This window comes from Zootoca vivipara, chromosome 16, assembly GCF_963506605.1.
Source record: "Zootoca vivipara chromosome 16, rZooViv1.1, whole genome shotgun sequence".
Taxonomy (NCBI): Eukaryota; Metazoa; Chordata; class Lepidosauria; order Squamata; family Lacertidae; genus Zootoca; species Zootoca vivipara.
In genome coordinates this window covers 29,121,431-29,140,782 of record NC_083291.1, presented here as the reverse complement: position 1 = coordinate 29,140,782, position 19,352 = coordinate 29,121,431, and the positions used below count along the sequence as shown (strand labels likewise).

Sequence of the window (19,352 nt, the reverse complement as noted above, 5' to 3'; positions counted from 1 at the left end):
GTCAAGCCAGTTTGATTAATGCTTTGATGGAAGACCTTCTGGGAACTCAATGCAAACCACCTTCAGTTTCATGGTGGAAAAAGGCACCCTAACTTTGATACATTCTGGTCTTTTCAGGAATGTATCAGAAAAAAACTGAGAGCTGATTTTAAAAAATAGATGAGAAAACTTTACCTGCTTCTGAGTAAATTGAACCCATTGTGTTCCTTCTGGGAAGGTGGGCTCTCTTCAACAATGGTTGGCATTTCAATTTCAAAGTCTTTTGGAACATTCTGTATATTTGGTTCCCTGAAGCTTATACGGCCTAAAAACAAAAATGGTGCAAAGGTAAAAAGACAGGCAGTATGTTGCAGTACAGCAAACCTCTGAATGAATACTGAAGCTAAAACTAAAGCACTAAATGCTGAAATGCAAAAGCAGAAGACAAAGCAGACTTGACCAACAAGCTTCCAGTTTTGCAGAACAAAGTACTCTTTAAATGATCATGTTCAATTAGTACATTTCAAAATTCTAGTGTTTATATGGAATAGGTATGATGCAAATTTAAAGAGAGTTCAGTGAAGAAGCTCACTCCATGAGTTACAGAGAGCTGCAGTGACAAAGCATCAAGAAAACTGGCAAGTTAAGCAGCCAAGTGACTGAGGATAAGTAATACCCATTTCAATAATTTTTAAGCATCAGATTTGACCAACAAGGGCACAGCAATGGCACTGTGTTCAAGGAGCTAAATCCTATATGGCTCGGGGCTACATCCTTGGTAAGCCTGTAGAAACTGAGCTTTCAATTTTACCCAAGACAGCAAGCTTCAGGGGCTACAGAAAACAAGAAAATTTTGGAGAAAGGGTAGAAAGAAAACTGCACTAATAATACAGTTCCATACAGATCTAGCTAGTAGGTCAGTTCAGAAAAAGATGCTTAGTTAAGCAGTAGAGTGAGTTCAGCAGTCAGGCAAGGAGGCCTCAAAGTAGCAGGTGGGCATTTCAGTATTTTATTTTTTTTTATGTAACCATGGGACACTGGTGGGGAACCTCCAGTCTGCAGACCAAATAGGTCCATCAGTCCTCTGAATTTGGCCCACAAGGCCATCTGAATAAACCATACATGCCTGTTAGCCACTTGACATCAGGCACAGAGATATCTGATCTCCAATATTAACATTAAGCACCACACCGCAAAGATAGGGAAGAAACCTCTGCATGCTCCTGGGGCTTGAACTTTGTACATTTGGCAGGTGGGCAGTCCTTCCAACCTGCCGAAATACCCTGTTGAGGTTGGGCCAGTTCTAGATGTGGTCCTGCAGCTTGAACCAGTTCCACATTCCTGCTCTAGGGACATTCAATTAATGAGTGACCTTTCCCACAACACGTGCAGTCAGACAGAAACTGCAAAGCTTCCATGATTCATTTGGACCATGCACTAGCTTTCCTGGTTCTTTTTCAGTCAAACGTTGATAAACCGCCAAGGAGATACCTTCCGATGTAAAAAGCACCTGCTACCTGTAGCACTGTGAGTCTGAGAAACAGGATAGATTCGTTCCATGCCCAGCACAGGGTTTAAACGCTTCTCCCTCTGCAGTGGAAACACCACTTTGGTCATGGCATTGGTGATCTTCCTCCATTCTAAAATCAGGCCTGGCAATGGGTGCAAGGCCCTCAGTTTCTCCAGAACATCCTATGGAAATTAACCGTGGCACAAGTCAGTTAGCTGTCTTTCACACTGATTCTTTGAAACATTGGGAGCAACCCTTGAAAAATATTCTGGGCCATATGAGGGTACAGCCAGGCTAGCATGGTACCAGGAGTCCTGTATCAAGAGCCTCCTTTCTTTTCTGCTTTGACTGCCATAGACGGGACAGAAGATGACAAAGCAGAGCCATTGTGATGCTTGGAGAAAAGAGACCTCCTAGCACATAGGGAGTGGGTTGGGAGATGATGGGAAAGATCAACCAGCCCCTATCTCTTATTGTCTTCCTGCCTTTTCTCTTCTTGGACCTTTCCCCATTAAGGCTTACAGAAAGCCCTAAGTAAACAAACTTGTCTTCTCATTCCAAGGCAGGAACCCAAAAATGTTTTTCCTGCCTGAACAATTGCCTTACTGCAAAAGTTGAATGGAATTTGCTGCCACAATAATGCGTCCTAGTCATTGGCTTAGGAAACATTGTTTAAAGCATCAAGTAGATTGGGGTTGGGCTAGATGACCCTCGTGGTCCCTTCCAACTCTACAATTCTAGGATTCTATGAAGACCAGTTAGGCATGATTGTTACGGTGAGCTGCAGTTAGTACAGCTCACGTGTGAAAACATCTGAGGCCTTTAAGTAATGCATGGAATTGATAATACTGAGTCAGGTAACACAACAGTAATGCGCTGAAATTGAAGTAGGCAACTTGATTTTTGTGTGGACATCACTTATGCAAAACCAGCAATTGTGAAACATAATTCCACCAGTGTTTTTTTTACAAATGACTAGCTTCCCACAATCACACATAGGCTAGAAAGGATGCTTTTCCAGGGGTTGCACACAAACAATATACCTTGGTGGTACTGAATTGCTTGCTTAATTTGGCAATTTTCCCATTTGCTATTTTCCTTCCAGTGTAACCTAATGTTTTCTTGCCCCTTTGCACTTTTGATTCTCCATTGAATGGCAACTTCTGCTCCAAAAACAGCACCTGAAAGAGGTAATAAATTCAGTCAGTGGAATCTTGCCATTTTCTTGGGGCTTAGACAACTCCTCCTTCCCATGCCTACTTCTTAACCCACAATGAACTGCGATTGTAGCTAACCCATTAGCCGACAAGCTCTGCTAGGCCACAAACTCCCATTTTACCAATACTGGATTTTTAAAAAACCAACTTTTAACCAAACACCTTTAGGCACCAGGCAAAAACGGTCCTTTTTAACCAGGCTTTTGGTTTATATATGATTGACTTCCTATGCCCTTTTAAAATGTGGGGTTTGGGGGGGTATTGGGTTGCTGTTTTTATTTTGATTATGTATTTTGAGGTTTTATATTCTGATTTTGTTCTGTGAACTGCCCTGAGACCTTTGGGTATAGGGCAGTATATAAATAATAATAATAATAATAATAATAATAATAATAATAATAATAATAAAAAATGAGGTAATTAAGGAAAAGTAAGAATGAGCAGTTAAACAGAATCTGACCCTTCATTTTCTGCATAAAATACTAAGAACACTTTAACTAAAATGATGCAAATAATGGCAGCTGCTGATTTAAATTTTTATTGGAAGTTTAGAGTCTGTGTGTTTCTCTAGTCCAGGCATCACCAAACTTCGGCCCTCCAGATGTTTTGGACTACAATTCCCATCTTCCCCCGACCAGTGGTCCTGTTAGCTAGGGATCATGGGAGTTGTAGGCCAAAACATCTGGAGGGCCGCAGTTTGGGGGTGCCTGCTCTAGTCTCTCTCTGCACTCAGATGAAGAAGTCCTGCTAGTGCAACGGGGCTTTCCCTCCACCCTCTTCCCTCAGCACACACACACCCCTAATTGGCTTAGGGAGGCCAGGAGAATCCCTGGAACAGAACAAAGAGGCTGGGGCTGGGAGAGATGGAACACCATTCCAGGAATGCTTGCACTGATGCAATTATTGCCTTAGCAAAACACTGAATTCCACCCACGATGTGTTGAGAACAGCCTCTCATCAGAAGGAAGGAGCACTCTGGCCAACTGAAGGACGGCAACTTTGTTCCAGTCAAAATTTCACTGGTGGATTTGTTTATCAGTTTTCTCCCACTGATCACAATAAGGACAGGGCTCACTCTATTGAAAGGGGCCATGTGTTCAGTACCTCAGCAATGTCATCAGGACAGGTCAAGGAGAAACTGTGACCTGCCAGCTGATATATCCGATTCTCAATCTCGTTTAGTTTTGCTTCCATGACATGTTTCTGCGTCTCACACTCAACTGTGCTAAATCCGATGCCGTTGAGCTCCAGCAAGGCCAGGCAATATTGATTTGGCATCTCTACTTTACGAAAAGTATCTGTAAAGTACACAATGACAAATGAGGCAAAAGACAACATTCATTCAGTTTCACAAAACACACAATGACGGAAGTGAAAGTTCCTATTACTTGAATTAATAAATAATAATAATAATAATAATAATAATAATAATAATAATAATAATAAAGATGATGTTGCTTGCACCAATTACCCCTCCACTCCACCCCACTAACATTCTCAGTAGCTCTTAATAATAGGTTGCACAAGGAGTATCTGCAGAGTGCAGAGTGAATAGGAATTTATGGGTCAAGGAATTGAAAGCAAGACAGCTAGAAAATAGTACAGTGGTACCTCGGGTTACAAATGCTTCAGGATACAAACGCTTTAGGTTACAGACTCCGCTAATCCAGAAATAGTACCTCAGGTTAAGAACTTTGCTTCAGGATGAGAACAGAAATTGTGCAGCAGGAGGCCCCATTAGCTAAAGTGATGCTTCAGGTTAAGAACAGTTTCAGGTTAAGAATGCACCTCTGGAACTAATTAAGTTTTTAACCAGAGGTACGACTGTATTAGAATCTGAAGGGGTTAAAAACAATCAACTTTTTTTTTAAAAAAACACACACATCAGAGTTAGAGGCCTATCACACCTGAGAAGGTTTCATACTGGGATCAAACAATATGTCAGTAGAGCATGAGACTCTTAATCTCAGGGTCATGGGTTTGAGCTCCACCCTGGGAAGATTCCTGCATTGAAGGGGGTTGGACTAGATGGCCCTTGTGGTCCCTTCCAACTCTACAATTGTAAAAGTCTATGAAAATGTACCTATTGAATCATAACCATTCATTGTTTGTATTGCCAAAGTCACACGCCTTGTGCCCAAGGTTCAGGGCATCACAATTACAAAAAAGCACAGTGTTGCAAAAAGAAAAATGGGGGGGGGAGATAAAGAGTTCATTGTCATGTGTGAAAATTTGTTTCTCATTAGTAAAAAGTACTGATATTCCTTCACTTTCCAAACATGTTTAATCATAGCAAAATACAAACAATTTCACACTACAGCGTATAAGGTTTTTGGATTTTCTAACGTGTGTCTGAAATTCAACCGGAGACTAACGTACTTTAAACTTAATTCATAGGGTGGTATTTAACTAAGTGAATTGACATTAATGAACATGGCTAAGTTAGGTGCATTAATTTTAATAGGTCTACTCTGAGTAAAACTTAGTTAAACACCACCTATGGGGTGTCTTAGCATTCTCACCTTGCAAGTTATCTTTATGCAACAGAGTATTCAGATGCTCCATAATATGAAAGACAAGAACAGACTCCACAGCTGCTCTGTATCGTCCAGAATGATCTGCGCTGGCACTGAGCCCCAGACTCTGACACCCTTGGCCTGCTCCAAGTTTGTCCAGCAAGAACAATTCCTGAGGAAGGAAATTGGTGACCATGTTGTGAAGGGAGCGTTCTTTAGACTCAGGATCCAACAGCCAGCACGCCACCTAGAATGAGGGAAATGCAAAGCACACTTAACTCAAAATGTGTGTCCCCCACCCACAAGAATGCAACAAGACTTGGGTATATGTATGTGCACCCCTTCCCAAAGATAGGAACTTTTAAGTTCTATTTCTGGCAATTCCTGGGGGATTTAAACATTGATTTTAAACATCACTCCCACTTTACAGATAGAGAAGATAGAAAAAGTGTTAGTTATAAAACCTTTGGGTCCTCATAGGATCCTGCCAGAGAGATGCCACAGGCCTTCAGGAGGATCTTGTAGTGCTGAATGAAATCATACACAGCAAGCGAAAATGCTCTCTTGGAATCCTGCAGGTGTAATTGAAGGTGCTGCAACCTCTCTGCCGCAGCCAAGTTCTGATCCAGGGGAGGTGGTTCCAAACTGGCACTGATTTCTAAAACAACAGAGAAACCATCTTAAGTATTATGGCAAGGACCCATGGAGGAAAAGCCATTCGCATTAAGAGCACAGCATCCTTATTCATAGGCTTCAAAGCTCACGCCTTTTTCTGCCATCTTTCCCCAGTCCTGTGCCATTTGGTCTTTTGTCAGAAGTATCCTACATCTTCCCATGGATCTGAACTCCCAGCCATCAGCTTCCCCACTTGCACCTTACACAAGGCTGCGTCCCAAACTCCTTTCCATCTTTTCATGCTGGAATCCTATGTGAGATTTTTTTTTACCCCCAAGCAATCCAAGCTCTGCCGTCCCTCGGAAAAGCTGCACCTTTCGTCAGTATTCTGTGATTGTTCTCTGCCCAGATAAACCATAACTGCCACTCTTATGGATAAAACAATACTTTAAAATTTAGTTAACATGGATTTGAGAAGGCAGCAAGATGCTATGCATAGGCTTCTCTAAAGTGCATTCCTTTATAAAACACTTCCTTACCAGTCTGTTCTTGAGATTTCTGTTGCAATGAAATGTAATAAGCATCCTTTCCACCCCAACACACAGCTAATCCAACTACCAGCAGGTCTTCACAGGCTGTAACAGGAAATCCATCACCTTCATACTGAATTTCCTGGTGCATGTTCCCTATGAACACACAAAAATTAAAATCTGTTAGACCCCCTGAAGTTCCTGCAAATTGTGTGCAAAGCATACTTTCTATTCCTGCTTTTTAATAATTATCTTTATGATAGCGGTGGGGGAACCTTTGGCCTACAGACCTGATTAGGGTAGCTTGCAGGGCAGTTTCTCCCAAACCCACCTGCCTCACACCTGACATCATATGTGATGTCATGTGAGGGCTTGTGGAAACATGGCTGACAACTGGGAGCCTTGATGTGTGTTCCAAATGTTGCACTGTCAAGGAAGGCTTGTAGTCAATATTGATCAGCTGATAGGCACTGATTTCAAGCTCCCTGCTAGCCATTCTCAGCAGAAAAGTGGAGCTTGAAGTCAGTGCAACAGTGATAGTTCTTTGGGCCACATGTTAAATGACAGATATATATAGTCGTACCTTGGAAGTCAAATGGAATCCGTTCAACTTCCAAAACGTTCAGAAACCAAAGCTCCTGCAGCCAATCAGAAGCTCCGCTGGATGTTCGGCTTCCAAAAATAGTTCGCAAACTGGAACAGTCATATCCGGGTTTGTGGCGTTCGGGAGCCAAAACATTCGAAAACTAAGCTGTCCAAAAGCCAAGGTACGACTGTATATTGTATGATTCAATTTGTGTAACAAACTCAGTGTTTTCTATAACCTATAAATCCATGATAGCCGAACCTTTGTCACTAAATGGCGTAAGGAACTGTGGAGAGGAAACATTATATGCAATTTCTCATTAACCAGTGAAGAATCCGTATTTGTCATCTTTGGTATCTCCAAGTGACTGTTTGCTGCTAAAACTAGGCATATGCCTTCTTCCTACTTGGCACCACAGTATACATGTTAGAAGATAAACTCTGTTTCCTTCCCGGATCCAGATCAATCCGTAGATTAACTTTCAGATACAGGACCACTTGCTACTTTACTAAGTCCAGAGTAAAATGCCTAGATTATACATTTCTAAAATAATGGAAGGAGCACAGGGGGCAAACTCACCTTGCTTGAACTTGGCACCAATAGTTGATCTGTGGGAAAGGGGACCTTTTGCTCTTTCACAAGCCACCGAGATAGCAAATCTCTTTTTCGTGCTCCATTCTTTAATGAAGGTTTGGAAAAGAGCCTTATCATTCGCTACATCAATTATAGCAAAATTTTCAGCACTGCAGGATGGTAGATCTTGAGATAACTGCAGTGAAAAACCTTCAATTATAATAGAGTCGTCCTCAGATGGAAACTCAGCATGTCTGCCATTTTCTGGTTCATGCAGCAAGATTTTTGCTTGCGGGTGTGAATCAAGTGCAGCGTTCTGCAGGAGCTGAAGACAAGGAGCTTTGTCTGTGGGGTTCATATTTCTGGCTTTGGAGTGTGTCACAAAGCATTGTTCCAAACACTGTGAAGGAGGCTCCATGAACTTTGCTGGAGAAAGAGGTTCCTTGTTCCCATCTGTCCAAGAAATGGAACTTCCTTTTTTGTTGATTAGTAAAGAGCCACAGGTCTTACTCTGATCATCCATCCCTCTAATTATGCAGTTGCTCTTAAAATCTTTGCGAAATATGGACTGACCACAGGATAGGGCAGAATCTTGATTTTTCTCAGACAGCACTACTCTCAAATTGCTTCTTGTATCCATTTCAGTTTTATTTCCAGTGGGGCTTGGCCATTTATCTAAGACTTCCTTCATTCCTGGACTTAAATCAAATAAAAAATCACACTTTCCCACTTGGTTAGCATTTGCATCTTTTCCAGTAATCTCAGGTCGGACAGCATCATCTGCCTCTTTCAGATTTTTCAACTTGTTGAGGATGTTTCTGTGAAAACAAGGCATGGACTCACTATCTCGCCTTTCTGCTATGTGGAAAGAATCAGCATCTGAGAACATTAGAGAATCATCCTCATTATACTCTGTCAGTCGCTGCTGGTTTATAGTGGTATTTGATACACCCTTGCCTGACCCCACATTCTGTTCACCTGGAAGACCATCTTCTAAAGTGGATTTAAAAGGAGCAGGGATAATTTGCTGCAGTGGAAGTTCTCCCATGGCAACAGCTTCACCAATGTGAACATCCTGGTTAAAGTCTTCATCAAACAACAAACTATCACTGCTATTCAAATTTATTTCAGGCAAAGGACAGCACTTGGCATTTGAATTTGAATTGACAGCAGGTAGGTACTGATTAGGAGCAAAGGAAGCCTTTGAAAGAACAATAGTTTCCTGCTCTTCTGCCAGATTTGGAGTCTGATAGTCCCGTAAGAAGCTTTCTAACTGGGAGTCCATGACAGAAAAACTGTTTCTTTCAAGGCAAAATGATATTTCTGGGTATTTCATAGTAGGCTTGTTGTGAGCGCCTTTCACTTTACAATGCAATAAAGCTGTGTTTCCTGCTACATCGTTTTTTTCAACAGGTAACGGTTCTGCTTTTCTGCATGCTAGCTCATCCATTGTATATGCAGCATTAGTTTCTGAAGTACTAGCACACTTTGTTTTCAGTGCTGAATCTGCTACTAGTTCTACTTTTTGTTTATCAGCTACTGTAGCTGCCACCTCCTGTTGCAATATCCTCTCAGTTTGCGTATCCAACTGGAAGCTTTCTTCAAATTCCTTGAAGACAAAATACAGATCAGAAGAACAGCTTTTGATGCATTCAGAAGGCTTCAGACCATTATCAGGGTGATTATGCACTTTACCCATAACTGTACTTGTATTTTCCAGGGTGGGGTTGAATCTTCCAGGGTCATTTTTGTCTCCTTTTCGAGAACTCTCTGCTGTTTGCTTATTTCCAGTTGTGGTGATAGCGCCACTTGCTGCTTCATTAAAAACATTTCTACCTCTGTCCATTTTATTTTCAGTAATTATGGTTCTAGCACTGTTTTTACTGAGCTCCAATTTGCTGCAATTACTTTTCAGATTCAATTTCTTATCAGATATCACCAGATTGTCCAAAACATCTTGCATTTCCATTTTATCTTTAAGAGGAACTGTATCTCCCTCTACTGAATTCAAAGCGGGTGTTTTAGTGTGATTATTCAGTGTTAACTCATATTTGGATTCACTAGCATGTATAGGTTCTATAAGCAATTTGTGCATTGTTTTCCCGCTATCTTGGTAGATTTCATTTGCCTGTAGGGATATTTTGTCAATTCTTTCCTGGTAGCCTAATGATCCTTTAGTTACAGTTTGGTGGTGTTTCTGGTTTGACTCACAGCTGTCGCTGGAGGGCAGAAAATGATTGTTGAAGCTTGATTCTTGACTCCAAGGCGTACTCCATTTTGCAACTGTGCTCTGTTCCCTACTTTGATTTAAATTAATTCCAGCCTTTTTCTTAAATCTAGCTGCAACATGATGTTTTTTTGAAGTAGCTTTCAAGCCTGGCTTTGTCCTCTGTTCAGTACTTATCATGGCATCCAACTTTTGCTTTACAGAGGTATCTCTCATACTTTCCCCATCTTTCCTCAGATTCAGCCGTTTGCTTGCACTACAGCATACATTATCATTTCTTGTCTCTGCCTTAGTTTCATCTACCAGAGTCTCTTCAAGTCTGCCATTTACTAAACTAGCATCTAACGACCTCTTATTTTTTTGTCTAACCCATTTTGCACTATCAGGTTGAGAATTGATACTTTTGTCCGATGAAATTATACTTTGGCTATTTCTTGATATCTGTTTCCCATACAGTCTATGTTTTTCCTCTTCCTCAACTTGTCCTGTTACGGAAAATGTGCAAGAGGAATCTGATAAAAGAGAGGCATTGGGGTTCCACTGCACTCCCAAAGCAGCCAAGTCCTCCTTTAAGAGAGTTTTAGCCTCCTCCACAACAAGATTAGCTGCTTCAATCTCAGTTAAACCCTTCAGTCCAGACATCCATATAAGGGGTGTAATTTGGTGTTCCTCAACAGCCTGTTCATCTTCATCCACTGCCCTACGACTGAAGCAGAAGAAACAAGACAACATTACCTGGAAATCATGCTTTCAAATTTTAGAAATTTGTAAAGAATCGCTACCATAGCACTCTTACTGTCATAGAATCACAGAACTGTAGAGTTGGAAGGTACCTCAAGAGTCATCTAGTCCAACCCCCTGCAATGCAGGAATCTCAGCTAAAGCATCCATGACAGATGGCCATTCAACCTCTGCTTAGCATGTCACCTAACATGCAACCTTAACAAAAAGTCAATTTTTATATTGGCCTACATGCTGATAAGAAAGTGAACAAAGGGGGTTGGGAAGCAGAGGTGACAACTTAGCTTGATTCAGAGGTTAGGTGCCTTCAGAGATCAGTCACTGGACACTTGACTTCTAGGAAAAAGCTAAGTAAAAAGAAGAGGGGTACAAAACCAAAGAAAAGAAAGGATGGGTAGGAATATAGTTTTCCCTTCAGGATTTTTCTAAGATGCTGCTCTCCTTAGGAGATGCTTGAGGAAGAAATTAGCAGAAATCTCCTACTGAGAAGAGGTCAGTTTTAAAGAACTACACATCCTAAGCTGATATATATCATAATTTAGGGGGAATGTATATTGCTCTTCATATGTGTTTCCAGGGCAGTATAGAAAGGGGGGGAATTATTAACAAGTATAAATGAACAGTGACAAAGTAATGAAAGAACATAAACAGCTGAAGTTAGAACTGAAAAAATATAAATAAAATACAGGTAGCTTGGGGAGGGAATTATGCTACCAAAAAGGCCCTCTCTTCTGACATCACTTGCCTTACTCCAAGCGGGTGGGGCACCTGGAAGACAGCACATAGGCATGCTGACATGGGAACACGCATTCCTTAAGAGTAGGATTGAAACACCACCATGAGTCTTACATAGAATCCTAAATATTACCTAGATAAAGCATGACAAACATTTATGTATAGTATTTTACACCAATAGCCATCTCAGACATAGCACACTGGCACTGGAGAGCACAAGAAAGCTGAAATAAAACTATTGGAGTGTGACATACTAAACTCTAGTAAACTGACATCCAAGAGTGTGAATCAGATCCATTTCCCAAACTTATACTAGCTAAAACTGTATCAAAAGGATAGCTTTTTGTCATACTAGAAATACTTTCAACCTTCTGAAAGGTGCTGCATTCCTGAAGGCATTTTCCACCTCTGCAATATTCCCTTTGGCGACATCAGCGACCGTGACAAAACCAGCCTTATAAAGAGCTCTAGCACACTGTGCATTTAACACAGATATCCGGACAAGATCACAGAGCTCTCTCTGGATTCCAAACGTGAGACGACTCTGAAACTGGGAGAGCAATTGTTCCATATTGTGCCACCCCAGACGGTTACAGAAAATGGTAATCATCCCTGAAATACATAAGAATTGTTACAAAATTCAGAATTTTAAAACTTTTTCTTTAAAAAAAATTAAGTTGTTATCAAACAGTGTATGTATAAATGGTGCAAATTATTACAAAATCACTTTCAAGAGATCATTTAAGATAACTACAGGGGTGTCTTCATACATTCATTCTGACAGTGCCAAATATTCCCTTATGATTGATACACACACACACACACACACACACACACACACACACACACTGTTATTGGCCAAATCTGCACACGTTGGAAGACTGAAATATATTGTATAAGATACTGCAAAGGTTACTGGATTTATTATCCTGCCATTCCTCCCAAAATAGTCTGCTGCAAACACCAATTTGTTGTATAATGATGATGATGATGATAATAATAATAATAATAATAATAATAATAATAATAATAATTTATTACTTATAAAAATAAATTGTGTATCAGTATAGCCTCACCTGCATAAGTAGCAGCAGACTGTTGTAAAGACTGAAGCTGTCCACGATTGCTGCCATATTTCTTAGCAACATCATTTATAGGAACCTCATTTATTAAGTCCAAGAGAGCCAGGCTTGTAAAAAATCTACATCAGTAAAAATTAAGATAAGTTGGTGTGCTGCAAAAGGGGCATGAATATTGCCTTATGGTAAGAACATAGAAAGAAAAAAATTAGAAGCAGATGCATTAACCGAGAAGGTTGCATCTCTATTGGTGTGGACATTTATGCCAAATTCATTTTCTGTCTGACTTTCTTCAATTTACCTTCCACTGGGAAGAAAATCAGCCCGGGATGGGGGGTGGGGGGCAGGGGCTGGATGGGCAAGCTAGCTGAAAGTTTAAAACAGAAATGCATGTTTGGATGTGCATCCCACTGAACCAAGGATAGCATATGATGTAAGTGCAGATACAGAGGCATAATAATTCCTAAAAGCAATGATATCAAAGATCATGGGGCAGGAAGGTGGAAGAGGCTTCATATATCCCTAAGCAGGTGGCAGAAATGAATCTGAGGAATAAACTCCCTACAATCTATCCAAACATCCTAATAGCAGGAGTCGAATAAGTATGTATGTGCCAAGCCTGACAATACCTGTTGAATCTCAGTTAAGTGGGTTCTAGTCTTGCTTTAAGACACATGTGACTGATTTCCCCATTCCACCCCAAATGCCTTCCACCAACTGCAAGCATTCTTCACTTTCTTTTAACTTTAACAGTACTATAGTACTGTTTCAGTGTATCTGAAGAAGTGTGCATTCACACGAAAGCTCATACCTATGACAAACTTAGTTGGTCTCTGAGGTGCTACTGGAAGGAATATTTTTTATTTTTTGTTAGTACTATAGTACTGTGCTGCTGTTCTCTCAGCTGGAAGAAAGGCTACAGAAAGCTACACACACAGGCCCGATTGCCACTTTATGGTTGGACAGCAGCAACAATCAGAAAAGACCATCTATAATTGTCCATGTTGTAGTCTGGTCCAAACAAAAATTAGAAGGGGTTGTGGTGCACCAACTTAAAAGTGCGTCCTGCAGAAATTGCAGCCAGCTAGATAAATTGCAGTTATGTTAGGCAGCTCGTAACAGAGTGTGTTGTCAAGGTGATGGAAGGATTTGGCAGGAATTCTGGAAACAGATGGTGCCTGGGGGGAATTGGCAAGGTAGCTAACATTCCTGCAGAAAAAGTTGGGGGCACAAGGAAAGGGAGCAAGAGAACACCAACAGGGGTTTGCAATGGTAGTTACTGCCTTGCAACTTATGATTGTCACAAACTCAGGCACATTTATGTTATATATACTGTATGGCAAAAGGACTACCATCTTAAGGCAGTTGGTGAAGCTAAGAAGCCCTGGGTCTACTTAAAGGCTGAATGAGAAACAGGGGGTGCCTGTGTATAAAGCAATGTCTTCTACAGTACTGAAAAGAGGGTGCAGGGGGAAAAGTCATTCATAAAATTAGAGATGATCCTGCCATTGTACTGCTGGTTGAGAGTGGTAAAAAGTAAGTGGAGCTAACTGCAAGTTCATCTGAAATAAGACAGCTGTTTCATGGGGAAGAGGCACATCCATGCAGGGCACTTGTCCAAGCTACAAGAAGATGGAATGTGTGTGCCTTACTAGCAGAAAGAGGAAACTCAAACGGCATACTGGGAAACCTAAGTTTCAGGCTGGGGTGCCTTTGTATCACCCACAATTTTGAATTCCCTCTTATATAATATGACCACATGCTGCTAAATGAAGATGCATACCTGGCAAATAACACAGACAGCATGAGGAACACAGTAATTGCCTGCAAGCACTGGAAATTGCGTATTTGCAAGAGATTCTTCAAAACCTCTCCGTATCAGCTGAATGTTTGTTGGGTATTATCAATCACAATGCCTATTTCAAAAGTTATTACTTCCTTTATTTTGTACCCACGGAAATGTTTTAGAAGAAACTTGTTTCTAAACACATGCTACTTGCAAATCCAGTAACTTCAACATTATACTGCTGAATGCAGAAAACTGCTGAATGCAGGTTGCAAAGGTAGAGTATTTTGCAATAATGTCACCATCACTTTGTGATGTCATATACCATAGTGTAATATTGTAAGTTGTTTAGCCATTACCTTTTGTGGATGGCCATTTGCCTACGCTGCCTCTCTGTTCTAGTAATTATTTTGCCCTTCACAGAACAAGCCAAAAAGCTTTCTTCAATTCCAACCAGCTCTGCAACTCTTTTCATTGAGGCAGGCAACTTCTCCCACATGCAAAAGAATCGATACCAGTCTATTTTGGCCCAGTCTTCATAAACAGGGGTGACCTAAAAAAAGAAGAACCAAAACAAGAAGAAACAAGCTTTGAATCCTACTTCCTTTACATACTATTTTCGCACCCACCAAAAGAGGTGGGGAAAGCTTAACATGAACCAACAGTGTGATGTAGCACTGGAGCAATTGAGGGAGTTGGGTATCTTTAGCTTTGATAAGAGACTGAGAGGAGAGCTGATATTCAAATACCTAACAGAGCAAGCTTGTTTGCTCCTGCTTCACAGGGTAGGACCCGAACTAATGGCTTCAAGTTACAAGAACTAAACATCAGGAAGAACTTTCTGGCAGCAGAGCTGTTCAATAGTGGAAAGGACTCCCTTGGGAGGTGGTGGACTCTCCTTCCTTGGGAGGTTTTTAAGCAGAGGTTGGATGGCTGTCTGTCATGGATGCTTCAGTTGAGATTCCTGCATTGCAGCGGGTTGGACTAGATGATCCTTGGGGTGCCTTCCAGCCCTACAATTTTATGATTCTATTCTATGAATAAATCATCCTCTATTAACACTAGCTCTATTTTAGTGTTGGGGGGAAAACCAGTTGTTGTGAAATACGTGGCAACTACAATACATGACAACATGTTTAACAGGCAATAGCAGTGCTAAAATTATTGCCTTCTTTTGGAGTCAGGTGACAGGGAAAGATACAAGCAATAAGTGAGGAAAGTTACTTCCAGTTGTGAAATTCAACAACAGGGGCTGTCCACAGATAATTTATAAGCTAATGAGAATCGCTGCCTCTCTCTATTGCATCTTTTCACATAGGCAGCAGCTACCAGGACAAGCCCAAGGTCCTGTTAATGATTCTGGGGGCATCGATGATAGCAAGTGATTAAGTGTCAGCAGGATGATTCACTTTTCACTAAAGATACACACCAGAGGCAGTGGCGGCTGTTGTACCGAAGACTACTAAAGGACAACCACAAGCAGGTATGGCAGTCATCGTCATCAGCAAATAAAATTTGCACCTGAAAGACTATTTTGGAAAGGAAGTGAGTCAAACTATGACATATTACCATGGCAGGGCTTTGCTCAACAAGTAAAAATCTAGTTTCCTTATGCACTTGGCATAATAGAATAAGGATTAAGAGAGTGAACTGGGAAATGACTTCTGGGAAATGATATATAATAAACTGGGGGGAAATGTTGAAAATAACCTTTCCTGAGAAACCAGAAGCTTTTTTTAAAAAAGGTATTATATGACCAGAGATCCCGAAGGACCAGAAGAAACTATGTACACGGCCACTACTGTGCAGACTCTGTTAGCCCAGAAATGGAAAGATGGTACAACTCCAACCAAAGAAGAGTGGCAGAAAAAATTGATGAACTATGCCAAGATGGCAAAGCTTACAGGAAGAATTAGAAACCAGGAAGAAGGGGTCTGTGAAAAAAGGGGGGGACGTTTATAATTTATTCGAAAAGCTATTGTAAACAATTACATACATGGGTCAGATTGACAGAAAACTTGTAGTAAAACTTTGAACTATGGATTGACAAAGGATTTATAAAAATAGAGTTATGAAAGAGATGCAGAGGAGGAAATCATTACATTAAGATCCAAAATGGGGGGTTTAAAAGGGATTATATGTTTATGTATTTAATTCATTGGTTTATGTAAAATAGAAAATGCAAAAATAAAATTTGTAAAAAAAGAGAGATTAAACTGGGATTAGCTTTAACCAAGCTGAAAAAGTATACCTGCAGTGGAAAAAAACTTTAAAAATTCAAGGCAGCAATTTAATATGTTTGCAGGGGCAATCAGAATAAGATCTATTATTTGATTATAGATGTAAACCCCCAAAATGTATTGTCTATAGTTAAATTTTTACCTCTATCTTCAGTTCATTTTATTTTATTGCTATGGCTAGTGGCTGATGCAAGTAACAATTCTGATTGTTCTGATTATGTTTAAGACATAACTTCGTCTGCTGGGATAAGGCATAAATTATAAGCCACTGATGTCAGGAATGATTCCCCCTCCGCTGGAATCTCAGACTGTATACCTCAACTACCTGAAAAAGTCTGAACAAAAACATACCAAATAAAGACTGTGCAGATCATTCTCCAAGACAAAGCTCTTCATTGCTCTCTGGAGATCAGCAAAAATTTCTAGTGCTGCTACGGGTGAAAAGGAAGAAAACAAGGTAGCAGAGCCGAGATGTGTTGGGCAATATATTTCTGCCAAGAGAAAAGGAAACATTTATTATTCTTATTAATTAATTTTGTATATTGCTCTTCATTTGTAGATCTCAGGGTGGTTCACAGCATAAAAATACAAGATAAAACCACAAAATACATAATTAAAGCAAGAACAAAAACAAAATATACCAATAACCCCCCTCCCCCACAACATATTTAAAAGGATTTAGGATGTTAGCCAACCAAAGGCCTGGTTGAAGGATAATGTTTTTGCCTGGCTAAAGGTGTATAATAAGGATGTGAGTGGCGCTGTGGTCTAAAGAACCACTGAGCCTCTTGGGCTTGCTGATCAGAAGATCGGCAGTTTGAATCCCTGCAACAGGGTGAGCTCCAGTTGCTCGGTCCCAGCTCCTGCCAACCTAGCAGTTCGAAAGCACGCCAAAAAAGTGCAAGTAGCTAAATAGGGACCGCTCTGGTGGGAAGGTAAATGGCATTTCCGTGCACTGCTCTGGTTTTGCCAGAAACGGCTGAGTCATGTAGGCCACGACCCGGAAAAACTGTCTGCGGACAAACGCCGGCTCCCTCGACCTGTAAAGCGAGATGAGCGCCACAACCCCAGAGTCGTCTGTGACGGGACTTAACTATCAGGGGTCCTTTACCTTTTAGCTTTTACTAAAGGTGTATAATGAAGGCGCCAGGCAAACCTCCCTGGGAAGAGCATTCCACAAATGGGGAGCCACTGCAGAAAAGTACACGTGTTTTACTGTTCATTTGCAAAATGCTTTGAGGCTTTGCTGCAATGAACTAACACAGCTAATTCTCAAGAATTTTTCTTTAACTATCCTGTTTCTTGAAAAAAATGGGGGGGGGTATCATATCTTTGTAGACTAGGAACCTGAGACAGTAGGATCAATGACAGATTCATTTCTGAATTGAGACGAATGTAAAAAAGTGTAATTTGATAGTATTACACATAGACATATGAAGCTGCCTTACCCCAGCCACATCTAAAACTGTAGTGTATATTCTTACTGGATCTCAGAATAAAATCAGTGGCAAAGCCTTTGCCATTGCTGGCTAGCCTATTCTTTTAAAACTGATTCCAAGGACTGAACACTGTAAAATTAATAAATGAATCATATTCAGCAAACCAGAGGAGGAAGTGGAAAGGAAGAAAGATAATCCCTGAGATTCAAATTAAACCTTTTTAAATGCCCTTGGAGTTGTAATAGCTCCTTCTATGCAATCTTCTACGCAGCAAAAAATAAAAGAAAACCTGAACTAGGGCGTGCAGCCTAATGAGCTACAGAAAGGCTGCATAGTCTCTTGGCTCTGATCTCCCCTGAATAAAAAAAGATGGGTTTTTAACGTCTCAAAACTGTCCCAGTTTTGTGAGTGGGTACTGGGAAATGCTGCCTCGCACCCTAAACAGCAAAGAAGCCATAACAGATTATGTTAGACTGCTTGACACCAAAGGCCCTGTTTGTATATTAAAATTTAACCATGATGCTCTTAGCTTCTCATTATTTCAATTCCTTTCTCTTCTAGTTGCTTATAAACCCTACTAGTCTCATTCAGCCCGTTAAGAAAACGGGCGCTAGAGGTGCGACGGGGCCGCGGCCTTCCCTCCCTTTCTGCGCTCGGCCGCGGGGCGCGCCAGGAACACAATTAAACAAAGTGCTCTCCCATCGTGTCCCGCGGCCGAGCGCAGAGAGGGAGGGAAGGCAAGGCCCCGCCGCTCCTCCCACGGGCCAGGTAGGGTTGTCAGGAGGCAGCAGGACCGGGCTCCCGCCGCCGCAGCCCGATGCCGCCGTTCTTGGTCCGCCGCTGCAGGGGGACGGGAGGCAGAGGGTTGTGGGGGGGAGAGAACACGCGCGCGTGTACGTCCCACCTCTTCGTCCAGTCCCTGTGTCCGTGGGGCACATGCACATTAGCGCGGACACAGGGACACAGGGACTGGACGCAGAGACACAGGGACTTTATTATATAGGATTGGAACCTCATTTACCATATTTTGTCAGTAATTTATCTATCTCCTGCTCCAAAGTTTCTGTCCCTTGTCTCTTTTTTATCTCAGTTCCTTGATGCAAGTCCCACACATCACAGCTTTCATCACCTCCTACTTGACTTGATTGTTATCAAGTCCTCAGAAGCATCATATTCAGTGAAATAATTAGTTAAAATTTATCTCAGTTTTTCTGCACCACTTGGTGGTGTCTAAAGCAGAGACTTAAAGCACCACACGGGTATGTGTTTTACTTCCTAAAGCTTCCAATTCCACTGTAACTAGACCATGACCATTTATTCTAATGGCACCAATATCAGCCCCTTTGGAGATCAAAGTGACTTTGAGACTTTTTCTGGTAGGTGGTAGACCTACTGCAGAGCAATCTTACAATCTTGGTTGACGAAATAAATTTAAAAATTGTCCAGTAGCACCTTAGAGACCAATTAAGCTTGTTCTGGGTATAAACTTTCGTGTGCATGCATACTTCTTCAGATACCATCTTGGTTGACGTCGCAGCTACATGGTATCCAAGTGGTACCAAGGGCATGGTTTATATGT

The 19,352-nt window shown here is 41.2% G+C and overlaps 1 protein-coding gene across 1 annotated transcript in view; it reads right to left on the bottom strand.

Moving 5' to 3' along the window:
• The window catches only part of POLQ (DNA polymerase theta), a 43,491-nt gene that overhangs the window by 10,642 nt on the left and 13,497 nt on the right, over window positions 1–19,352 (bottom strand). The window contains exons 12-23 of the mRNA XM_035141188.2: window positions 16,686–16,825; window positions 14,454–14,647; window positions 12,306–12,430; window positions 11,598–11,841; window positions 7,533–10,459; window positions 6,377–6,523; window positions 5,687–5,880; window positions 5,229–5,469; window positions 3,811–4,004; window positions 2,533–2,670; window positions 1,497–1,671; window positions 175–304 (exon numbers count right to left, since the gene is read on the bottom strand). Coding sequence (XP_034997079.1) covers window positions 175–304; window positions 1,497–1,671; window positions 2,533–2,670; window positions 3,811–4,004; window positions 5,229–5,469; window positions 5,687–5,880; window positions 6,377–6,523; window positions 7,533–10,459; window positions 11,598–11,841; window positions 12,306–12,430; window positions 14,454–14,647; window positions 16,686–16,825 — 4,849 coding nt within the window. The remainder of the gene's footprint in view (window positions 1–174; window positions 305–1,496; window positions 1,672–2,532; window positions 2,671–3,810; window positions 4,005–5,228; window positions 5,470–5,686; window positions 5,881–6,376; window positions 6,524–7,532; window positions 10,460–11,597; window positions 11,842–12,305; window positions 12,431–14,453; window positions 14,648–16,685; window positions 16,826–19,352) is intronic.